We start from the raw sequence: 11,543 nt of genomic DNA on the forward strand, positions 1-11,543 counted from the left end.
TTCCCTGGCTCTAGAGCACTGGCTCTGTAGTTGTGGCACACGGGCTTAGATGCTCTTCGGCATGTGGGATCTTCCTGGACCAGGGATCGAACCTGTGTCTCCTGCCTTGGCAGGTGGATTCTTTTACCACCGAGCCACTAGGGAAACCCCTCTTGTTGATTTTTAATCAGCAAAAATGTTACCATGTGTGGTTTTAAAATGTGTGGCCCACATGAAAAATAAAATTGGAAATTTAATTTTGAAATCATTTCTATGAAGAATCGTGTTACAAATTGGATAAACGCTAGGCAGAATTTCTGTAAGACGGAGCACACATAAGCGGAGAGGGTGGAGAAGAGGAGATGAAGGTGGAGAGGAAAGACAGATGAGTGAAAGATAAAGGTAAATTTAGGTCATCCTTGGAGTCCAAACAGCAGAGTAAACACGATCCAGTCAAAGGACGCCCTGCCTCCTTACAGGGCTCTTACCCCATGGCAAAGAGAACACCAACAACTACAGATGCTGCTTTATAAGAAAGGAGGAACACTGGGACTTCCCTGGTGGTCCAGTGGCTAAGAATTGGCCTTCCAATGCAGAGGACGTGGGTTTGATCCCTGGCTGGGGAACTAAAATCCCACATGCTGTTGAGCAACCAAACCTGTGTGCTGCAACCAAGACCCAAGGCAGTCTAAATAAATAAATAGTTTTTTGTTTTGTTTTTTAAAAGAAGGAACGCTTATTGTTCTTCCAGTTTCCTGCGGAGATATTATAAGGCTCTGGGGAGATATTTGGTTATTACTATTTTGCTTCATTTCCTTTGCAAAAGGAGTTATGTGAATGAAAAAAAAAAAAGATTCAAAACTGAACCAGATGGGGGAAAAAATCAGAAGGATTTATAGACTAGAATTGGCTAAGGCTACACACGCTGCATTTTTAATTTTCTAAGGAGGCAAGACATTGACTCCAAGGCAATAGGTGTGTTGAGGCAAGGTCGGAGGTGTGCACTAGATGTTGTTCTTTGTTTTTGTTATCTCTTTAGGAAATGGATCGAACATTCTAAACTGAGAGAAATAAACTTTAAAATTGTGGAATTCAACCCTGTGGTCCTTAAAGGAAAGATCAGACCGGACTCCTCAAGGCCTGAGCTGCTCCAGCCTGTGAGTAGGGATTACACACGTAGGGGATGGTTCTTGGTGAGATGCTTATTCAGGGTAGAGGGCCAGCCACTGGGGTGCACATGAAATGTTTCTGAAGCCTCGCAGTGTTAGATCTCCACCAAACTCTGCTTTGACCATTTATAAAGCATCTGTTGCAGAAAGGATGTAAGATGGTTTACATAATGAAGCTACATTATGAAGTTTACATAATGAAGCTATGAAACAAGAAATGAAGCATAAGAAAATGTAGCATCCTTTTATATGTGTAAATATACCTAAGGGGTGGTTGGGGTGCCAAGTAGTGAGAAAAATATATTCCCCACCCATTGGCAGTGGTGTGTACTGTGACTGGACATTACATTTAGCTCAGAGTATCCTAGCAACTAAGGGAAAACTGTAACAAGATTGGGTATTTACTTCACAGTATTGACTAATATTTTCAGGCAACACCAACTTTTCCCCTGGCACTAGCAATCTTAAAGTGTTTCACTGCAAGAGTTCTTACAAGAAGGACACTTTCCTGAATAAAAAGTGGTGTTTTGATGGCAGGTTTACAGAAAATTCAGCTTCCTTCTATGTATGATTATTATTTAAATACATACTTGAAAATTTACTAAATTCTAAGCCTTCTAATGATACGATCTTTTCCAAATTCCAGATATTTATTATCAAGAGTGCTCACTGAGTTCGCATTTTGCATTATACATTATTATAGCTTCCCACATGATGCTAGTGGTAAAGAATCTGCTTGCCAGTGCAGGAGATGCAAGAGTCCTGAGTTCGATCCCTGGGTCAGGAAGATCCCCTGGAGGAAGAAATGGCAACCCACTCCAGTATTCTTGACTGGAGAATCCTATGGACAGAGGAGCCTGGCAGGCTATGGTCCACAGAGTTACAAAGAGTTGGACACAACTAAGCAACTGAGCACAGTACATTAAAATATTAAGACACCCGTCCTCAGCCCATGCATCTCTGGCTTTTCTCTGGTTCAAGGAGCTAAGACATTGAGCCTGTGTGTGTGATGTGATGATGTGAGGGATGATGCATGTGTGTGTGTGTGTGTTTAAGGCTGTTTCAGTTGACCAGTGTCAAATTACTGAGTATAGAGAAAGGCCGGCAATTTGTGGCCAGAAAGATTAATATACTCTGTGACTTCCACTGTAGCAGTTCACAGTGATGAAGATAGTGACAGTCTCAGCAGTGGGGGCGGAGGTTGGATCTAGAAGAACCTCTGATGGGTGCTGATTTCAGTCCCAGGGCCCCAAGTAAACTGGGCACTAGGAAGCTCAGGCAGGCCTCTCTGCAGTCTCTGTTTTATTCTGCTCCAAACCTAGAGCTGAGCCATGGTCACGGTCAAAGCTGACCCATGAGCACCCCTATTATACACTGGAACTTCTGTCTCTTCCTCACCATTACTTCTTTTCTTGTTTTAACAGCTGAACTTTGTTCGATTTTATCTCCCTCTGCTTATCCACCAACACGAGAAAGTCATCTATTTGGATGATGATGTAATCGTCCAAGGTATACTCACCGATGCCAAGAATACTCAGAAAAGGAGCAGCTGATAAGTAGAATGCCCATCTCTGTTCAATTTTGAAATATCTAGTGGCTCAGTGATTTTCATGGCTCATTAAATTTGGTGGTATTATAAAAAATCAGAGAATATTTTGAAAACAAAGGTTGATATTCACTTTCTGGGACAATCGACTTTCTGAGAGCCACTCCCTGTCAAAGTCTGTAATAGGTACCCTGCAACCCTGAAACACAGAGGGATAAAGCCTCACTGATGATGTTATTAGAAACAAGCTAAACTGTAGTGTTAAATGCTGTCTTCTCTCTTTCCCACATGCGAAATAAGATGAGCATCGGTCAAGTGCCTACAAAGCCACAGAAATAAAGAAATCTGACCAATGCAGATCGGAGCTCATTATCAAGTGGCTTTTCATATGATATGAGCTATTCTTTTCAAGCAAAATGCCAAACCACTTGAAACCACAGATTACATACTTTTCCTCCACAGTAAAATCGGGGATTGTTTATGCTCTAAGCTCTATCTAGTCCTGGAATGAGTGCTATACTATTGTAACTCCTGGTGTTTGTTAATTCAGGGGACATACAAGAGCTGTATGATACCACCTTGGCCCTGGGCCACGCAGCGGCTTTCTCCGACGACTGCGATCTGCCCTCCTCCCAGGACATACACAGACTCGTGGGGCTACAGGTGGGCACCCGTCTTGGGAATCCTACTTTCACTCCTTCTCCTCCTAGCATCTCAGAGCAAGTGTCATTGTTACCTTCGAGAAGCCGGCCAGTCGGGCAGGACTGATGGGCAGCACACAGCCAGGGGTCTGGGTTGCCCATTCACATCCCAGTTCTGCTCCCAGTGACTCTGGGTCAAGTTACTTAACTTCTGCAAGTCTTTTCCTTATCTGGAACATGGCAACCATAGCACCTACTTGGTCGTGTTTGTGGGTTGTGATGAAATAACATGATGTCAAAGTGTCCACTAAATGCTCCAGAAATGATGGTTGTTACTTAAGTCACTTGTAACCACACTCTGTGGCAGAGACTGGTGTTTTCTCTAAAAGATACTCACTGGAACTTTGGTTCTGTTTTCAGAGTTTTGACTGTCTCTCCCCCCATCCCCTTTCAGTAGAGGAAAAATATTGACTTTGTTCCAAGGTAAAGAGTTCCTTACCCTTGTAGAAATGAAGGAAGTCAAACCAAGACGTAACACTGAAATCAAAAGAATGGCTTTAAAATACAAGATGCTATTACAAATTGAATGCTGTTCTTCAAAAAAAAAAAAAATCCAGGAAATAATGACATATGTGTGACATTAAAGTGTGACACATTTTAAGGGCTAGACCCTGGGCCCAGACCTGCCTGTCAAAATCTTGGCTCCATCACTCAGTAGTTTTGTGACCTTGGGCAAGTTACTTAACCAGTCGTTTTCTCCCTCATTTGTCAAAAGTGGTAATAATAGAACTTGCTGGTAGGGTTATTGGGAGAGTTAACTTAGTTAATACATGTAAGTTATTGCATGCACCTAATGAGCTAGTGTGTGAAGTTCTTAGAACGGTGTCTGCACGTAGGAAAGTGCTCAGATAGTTCCATTATGTCCAGGTCTTTTGAGCATCCTGTGAGGCAGATTATGGCAGCCTCTGTGGGTGAAATAGTGTGTTTTGCCTCATGTTACTTTCACTCAACAACCAGTTATGGAGTGCTTGCTATGTGCCTGACACTGATTTAGGTGCTAGTAACACGGAGAAGGCAATGGCACCCCACTCCAGTACTCTTGCCTGGAAAATCCCATGGACGGAGGAGCCTGGTAGGCTGCAGTCCATGGGGTCGCGAAGAGTCAGACACGACTGAGAGACTTCACTTTCACTTTTCATTTTCATGCATTGGAGAAGGAAATGGCAACCCACTCCAGTGTTCTTGCCTGGAGAATCCCAGGGACGGGGGAGCCTGGTGGGCTGCCGTCTATGGGGTCGCACAGAGTCGGACACGACTGAAGTGACTTAGCAGCAACACATTAACAAAACTAAAATTTGTGCCTTTGTGTAGCTTCCATTCTAGTGGGAAGAGATGGTCAGCAAACAAGTAAAATATTGAACAGAGAATAAGTAAGAGGAGGTGGGGTTGAAATTTAAGCTGGGTGATCAGGGAAGTCTTTGTGGAGACGGTGTTTCTGAGCCTACACCTGAAAGACTTGAGGCAACTATCTTCACAGATATTTAGGGGAAGCCATTCCAGGAGAGGTAACAGCAAATGTGCAAGCAGGGGAGTATTTGGTATATTAAAGGAACAAGGAGGTCAGGGTGGCAGAGGGGTCACATGGGAGGGTAATAGAAGATGGAGAGGTAATGGGGACAAGGGCAGATGGTGGAAGGCATGGCAGGCATTTTAGGGAGTTTGGGATCTACTCTGAATGAGAGGGGAAGCCACTGGATGGGCTTTGAGCAGAGGAGTAACACTGAGACAGAGCAGGTTGAGAAAGGTGGAAGCAGGACACAGGTTGGGAGGATCTGGCAGAAATCCAGTGAGTGGTAATGATGGTCTGGACCAGGAAGGTAGTAGAGACGGTAAGAAGTGGTTGGCTTCTGGGGAATCCCCTGGCAGTGCAGTGGTTAGGACTCCTTGCTCTCACTGCTAAGGGCCCGGCTTTGATCCCTGGTGAGGGAACTAAGATCCCACAAGCCACATGGCAATATCCCACAAGCCATATGGTGCGGCCAAAAAAAAGAAAAAAGTTGTTGGCTTCTGAATATATTTTGGAAGATGGGACCACAGGGTTGCTGAGATCTATATGGAAAGTGAGTGAGGAGGAGGAGTCTAGGATGACCTTGTGACCCTAAGTTTTCTAACTGGAAGGATGGAGCGGCCACCAAGGTAGGGCAGGTTGTAGCAGAGCAGGTTTGGGATAGGACTGGGATCAGTTTGGGGCTCTAAGGAGACCTGCCTTACTAAGCAACCAGACAGACGAATTGAATTGGCAGATATAGTGGAGCTGGAAACCCAGAGAGGTCCCGGATGTCTGCCTGGAGAGATTTAGAGCCAGATGACGCTGTTGAGGGAGTTTGTGCTGGAGAGATGAGCAGATGCCAGTAGGGGCACCCAGCTTTTAGAGGTTGGGGAAACAAGAGAAAACTGGGAAAGCACTGGAGGAAGTGGCCAGTGCCCAGGAGGAAGCCCAGGTACTGCCTAATGGTTTCAAGAAAGTGGTTATTTTCCAGAAACAAAAGATTCCTTGGTCAAAAGCATGTGTATCCTTTTCCTTTATAGAACACATATATGGGCTATCTGGACTACCGGAAGAAGACGATAAAAGACCTTGGCATCAGCCCCAGCACTTGCTCTTTCAATCCTGGTGTGATTGTTGCCAACATGACAGAATGGAAGCACCAGCGGATCACCAAACAGTTGGAGAAATGGATGCAAAAAAATGTGGAGTATGTGTGGGCCTCTATTATTTTTTCCATGCTTAGGAACAACATTATTCCATTAATTTTCTATGCATAGCTCAGGGGTTAGAAATCTGAGGTTAGGTTCTCTTACAGAGGCACTGTTGAGAAAAAAAGGGATCAGTGGATGAAAAAGCTATTCTCAAGTGATATGTCAGAGGCAGTGAGATCCTGTGCAATCCCTTATTAATATAAACATTTTCTAATGTTGTTAAATAATGTGATTTTAAATCTTCTCCCAGAATGCCAGTGAACCTTTTCAACCACAAATCATTTATCTTAGTAGAGCTTCTCCTTACACAGATTTAAGAATTATTTTATAAAGTCGACTTTTTAAAGGTTGAATTTATTAAATCATTTTTCATTATCGAAATTTTAAGAGATAATAAAAATAACACAACCACTGTTATCATGGCAGTGTATATCCTGTCCATCTTTTAAATCTGGATACTTTTAATATTATCATAACCTTGAATTTGTGAGTAAAGTCATTCTAAATAATGTAGGATCAGAAGTTGGGATCTTCAATGTTTGCTATAAAAAAGCCTGAGAAGTAAAATGGCAAAATACTGACATTCTGTGAATCAAGGTAAAGCATATAGGAGTTCATGGTATTCTTACAATTTTGGGTAGGTTTAACAACTTTCAAAATAAAAAGTTGGAGAAAAATCAAAGCCCATAGGCTTATTATACAGTGAGGGATTGTCTTGTGCATGCTGAGTTGTTAAGTCATGTCTGACTCTTTGCAACCCCAGTGATCTGTAGCCCACCAGGTTGCTCTGTCCATGAGATTTCCCAGGGAAGAATACTGGAGTGGGTTGTCCTTTCCTTCTCCAAGGGATCTTCCTGACCCAGGGGTTGAACTCATGTCTCCTTTTTGGCAGGCGGATTCTTTACCACTGTGCCAAACCTTTTAAACTAATTAGATTCTACTTCATCTGAGTCTGTGGGACTCCAGGCCAACTGTTGCTTTTCTATTCTGTTTCTTAGGGAAAATCTCTACAGCAGCTCGCTGGGAGGAGGGGTAGCCACCTCCCCAATGCTGATTGTGTTTCATGGGAAATACTCCACCATCAACCCCCTATGGCACATAAGGCACCTGGGTAAGTATTTTAGAATACCAGGTACATTTTATAGATGCGGTGAGGATCAAGGTGAGGCGAGTGTGATATTATACCAGCTTCCTCAATTCAAATCCTCCAGGTGACCTGAGATCTCACCTGGGACACATTATTTAACCTTCACTGCTCAGATTCTGCAACTGCAGCTGATAAAAAATGACCTGAGAGATGTTTCTAGGAAAAGCGCTTCAGGAAAAGCAACTGGAATCATGCTTAGCATATAGTATGTGCTCAATAAACACGAACTTTTGTTGAGATACAATGTTCACTGGCAGAACTTTTCCACATACCTTTATTGCTCTCTTGCAGTAACCTATAGTGGACAGAACCAAATGAATTAGCATAATAGTTGATGAATTTAGATAGCTGGCAATTTATCTTTTTTTTGGCTGTGCTGGGTGTTTGTTGCAGGGCACGGGCGTTCTCTAGTTGTGGCGTGTGGGCCTCTCATTTGCATGGCTTACCTTGTTGCAGAGCATGAACTCTAGAGCACGGGCTCAGTAATTGCAGTTAGTGGGTTTAGTTATTACCATGAGGCATGTGGGATCGTAGTTTCCTGACCAGGGATCAAACCTGTGACCCTTGCATTGCCAGGCAGATTCTTAACCACTGGACCACAAGGCAAGTTCTGTAATTTATCTTTTAGGAAAAAACTGCTTGCTGACTGTATACTATGTGAGTCCCTCAAGTCTTTTATTCACTCTTCACTACAGGAGCACAGGCTCTGGGGTATGGACTGGAATCCCAACTTTGCTATTATATAAGACCTTAGGCAAGTTACTCAAGCCCTCTGTGCCTTAGTTTCTTCATGTGTAAATGGAAGCTAATGTAACCTTATTAAGTTTTTACAAGGATTAAATTACCTAATATGTGTAAACTGCTTAGAACAGAGCCTGACACAGAAGACATTCACATTCTTTCAAATGTATGGCCGCACCCATTTGCCAAACCCACTGGGCCAGACCTGTTTAGAAATTAAGAAAGGTTCTGAAATTTTAAAAGGTAATGTGCATATACTTACATTATGCAATACACTGAAGGGGTTCTAGATGTTGCTGCCAAAAAAGTTATTAAAAAGCCTTTCGCTTTCAAACATTAGGGGATTGATTAGTTTAGAATTGGAGACAATGGATTGTGGGCACACACTGCCAAGCCCTGGGCTAGGCTCTGGGGGTTGATGTGAACATCACTTCTCTCAGAACAATCCTGCAAGATGGCGTGTCTCCTACTGTCCCTTGTAAAAGGGAGGTCACACAGAACTGTGGAAACTGCATGACTGTCTCCTCTTTATGATGCTGCATAAATAGTTCCTGTCTCCTCACTAGTATCACCCCTGATTTTCCTGAACATCTGTATGCACAGAAGAGTGATATGGGGACATTGAGGACACTAATATTTCATTTGATTTGCTTTATAATGCTGGGCTCACTGTTAGGTCAAGTGGTGATGAGTGTGGAGAAAATCCCATCAAAGTAGAATAGCTATAAAATATGTGTAGGAACAGTGATGTGGAGCTTAGACTGGGTTAGAGAAGTTAATGACCTTGGAAAAGAGACTCAGAATTACATTTTACAAACTACCTAATTTACTGACAAGCAGGAAGGGACAGAACCTTCTAAGGGAGAGGAGTCATCTTTTCTTATAGAACAGAGCCTGCATCTGTGCTGAAGGTTTTGGAATTGGGGGTGGTCTGCAAAGTAAAGCTACACAGAAATCATTTGAAAAATGATTTCATTTTAGAATGTTTTAGAGCAGTAAGCAGTATTAACATTAATGGCTATTAAGTTTGGGTCTAAACAGTTAAGGCTTAAGGTTTTACAAATTTATGAAACTTAGTGAAAAGCAAAGCTGCAAGTCCCTACAGAGTCCTTCAGTTGTGGGGCTGAGACTTGGTCTTCTGCTTCCTGGAGATGACCCCATGTGAAGTCTCCACTCTCCAAATGAGCATTTCCTGTGTAGATTCTGCTACATGATAATTATTCCAATGATGCTACTATAGCCCGAACACCTAGCTCCTCTTCTGCAACTTCCTACACAACTATGTTTATGAATAACAGAAGAAAGGTTTAGGGTTTTTCCCCCCTTACATCATACGTTAAAGCTATAATATTCTAGCTATTCATCCTCTCTTGCCTCAATGGACTTTTAGTTGTTTGAAAATATCACATTCCCTTTCATAGAAAGAAAATGTAACACAACAGAGGATATTTTTTAAAAATTTACATTCACAAGATCTTACTATACTTCTGGAAGATACACTCTAAAAATATCCTGCCACAATAACAATATCAGGGTTATGCATAGTTTCTAAGCAGTTACTTATGAAGGGAAAAATATTCAAATAGAGACAGTTGTTTGATAAAAGCAGATCTTATTCTCAGGCACATTTTATAGGATAAAAATGAGACTGCTTAAAAGAAAATGCTGCCATATTAATGACAGAAATGCAGAGAAAGAACTCCTGTGAACTCTGGGCAGGAGGGAAATGATGTAAATTCTTCGGGGGATAATTTGACAATCCCTCATCAAAATTTAAAAGACACAGACCCTTCAATCTAACAATTCCATCTACAAGATTTTATCCTACAGATACATCTGTATAGACATGCATAGAAGGCTGTTTACTGTAGCAATCTTTGTAACAACTTAGCAATCTTTGTAACAACTTTTGCCTGTGAAGGGACACAGCCTAAATGCCCTCAATAAGGAACTCAGTAAATAATCATATCCATTCTATGCAATTATTAAAAATGATTCAGTGACTTCACATGTGCTGCTGTGGAAAGTTTTCCAAGATAGTAATTTTCAAAACGCAAGGTACAGTCCTATGGAAATCTAATAACAATGTATGAGATAGAAAATTTTAAATATATTTGTATAGGATATATACACATAGAAATCTATTAAATTATTAATGACATCATTCAAGATGCTATTTTTTCTGTACTTGATAAAATATTCTCAGAGAAATGTTAATATGTCTCACTATGATGTATTTTTTTCTTTTCCCTTATATTTCTTCTGATTTTTGCTTTATGTACCTTTGTTGTTAGGTGTCTAATGGTTTATGAAGTCTATTTTCTTTGTGAATTGTACCTTTTATCATAAAAATATTCATCTTTGAAAAAAAAGGCAAGGTACAAAAATACACACACAGGTGTACAGGTAGAACATTACTGGAAGAATTTCACGAGAAACTCTTTTTTAACAGTTGTTTCTTTGAAAATCAGGGTTGGGGTAAATTCTTCATTGTATACCTATCAATTTATCCCTTTTTTTTTTTTTTTAACAATGAACTTGTCTTCAATTTTTAATATAAAATTTTACTTTTCTAACGAATCTATTATTGTCCCCTAATCAAGGCTGGAATCCAGATACCAGATATTCAGAGCATTTTCTGCAGGAGGCAAAACTACTCCACTGGAATGGAAGACATAAACCGTGGGACTTCCCGAGTGTCCACAATGACTTATGGGAGAGCTGGTTTGTTCCTGACCCGGCAGGGATATTTAAACTCCACCACCCCAACAGCTGATATAACTTGACATTTAAAATATTTCCTGTACAAATATGTGGAACTGTCCATTTGTAGCCTATTATACCATTGTTCTTTGTGAACAGAAGTTGATACAAATGATCCACAAAAACAAAAAACCCTACTGTGTACAAATAGTACCTTGAACCCTATAGGTATTGATTTAGTTCTTTAAATATAAGTGACAATTATAGAAGATTATGTGAGTGAAATATATTATTGCAAAGAAATAAACCCAGCTGCTGCTGCTGCTAAGTCACTTCAGTTGTGTCCGACTCTGTGCGACCCCAGAGATGGCAGCCCACCAGGCTCCCCCCGCCCTGGAACTCTCCAGGCAAGAACACTGGAGTGGGTTGCCATTTCCTTCTCCAATGCAGGAACGTGAAAAGTGAAAGTGAAGTCGCTCAGTTGTGTCTGACCCTCAGCAACCCCATGGACTGCAGCCTACCAGGGTCCTCCGTCCATGGGATTTTCCAGGCAAGAGTACTGGAGTGGGGTGCCATTGCCTTCTCCGAAACCCAGCTAGGTTTCAGCAATTTGCTTATTAACTCTGAATGAAAATTACAGCCATAAATTTAAAAAATTTCTAAATGTATTTTTTACATGTAGGTATTTTTTTAATGAGTTGCCAATATTGTCTTCTGTAGAACAATATATTCTATTTAAAACAGGAATGTCTAAAAAAATAAAATATTCATCGACTTTTAATGATTTTCATAATCTATTATTCTACATGCTAAATATAATAGCAGGTAAACTGATCTCAGATTAACAAGGGAAAGAA

The 11,543-nt window shown here is 41.2% G+C and overlaps 1 protein-coding gene across 1 annotated transcript in view; it reads left to right on the forward strand.

The window, feature by feature from the left end:
- GLT8D2 (glycosyltransferase 8 domain containing 2) overlaps positions 1-11,464 on the forward strand; it is a 42,655-nt gene extending 31,191 nt beyond the window's left edge. The window contains exons 5-10 of the mRNA XM_027541938.1: positions 1,019-1,136; positions 2,573-2,657; positions 3,245-3,357; positions 5,925-6,091; positions 7,094-7,206; positions 10,587-11,464. Coding sequence (XP_027397739.1) covers positions 1,019-1,136; positions 2,573-2,657; positions 3,245-3,357; positions 5,925-6,091; positions 7,094-7,206; positions 10,587-10,759 — 769 coding nt within the window. The 3' untranslated portion in view covers positions 10,760-11,464. The remainder of the gene's footprint in view (positions 1-1,018; positions 1,137-2,572; positions 2,658-3,244; positions 3,358-5,924; positions 6,092-7,093; positions 7,207-10,586) is intronic.
- The last annotated feature ends 79 nt before the right edge of the window (positions 11,465-11,543 follow it).

Source organism: Bos indicus x Bos taurus, chromosome 5 (genome assembly GCF_003369695.1).
Source record: "Bos indicus x Bos taurus breed Angus x Brahman F1 hybrid chromosome 5, Bos_hybrid_MaternalHap_v2.0, whole genome shotgun sequence".
NCBI lineage: Eukaryota > Metazoa > Chordata > Mammalia > Artiodactyla > Bovidae > Bos > Bos indicus x Bos taurus.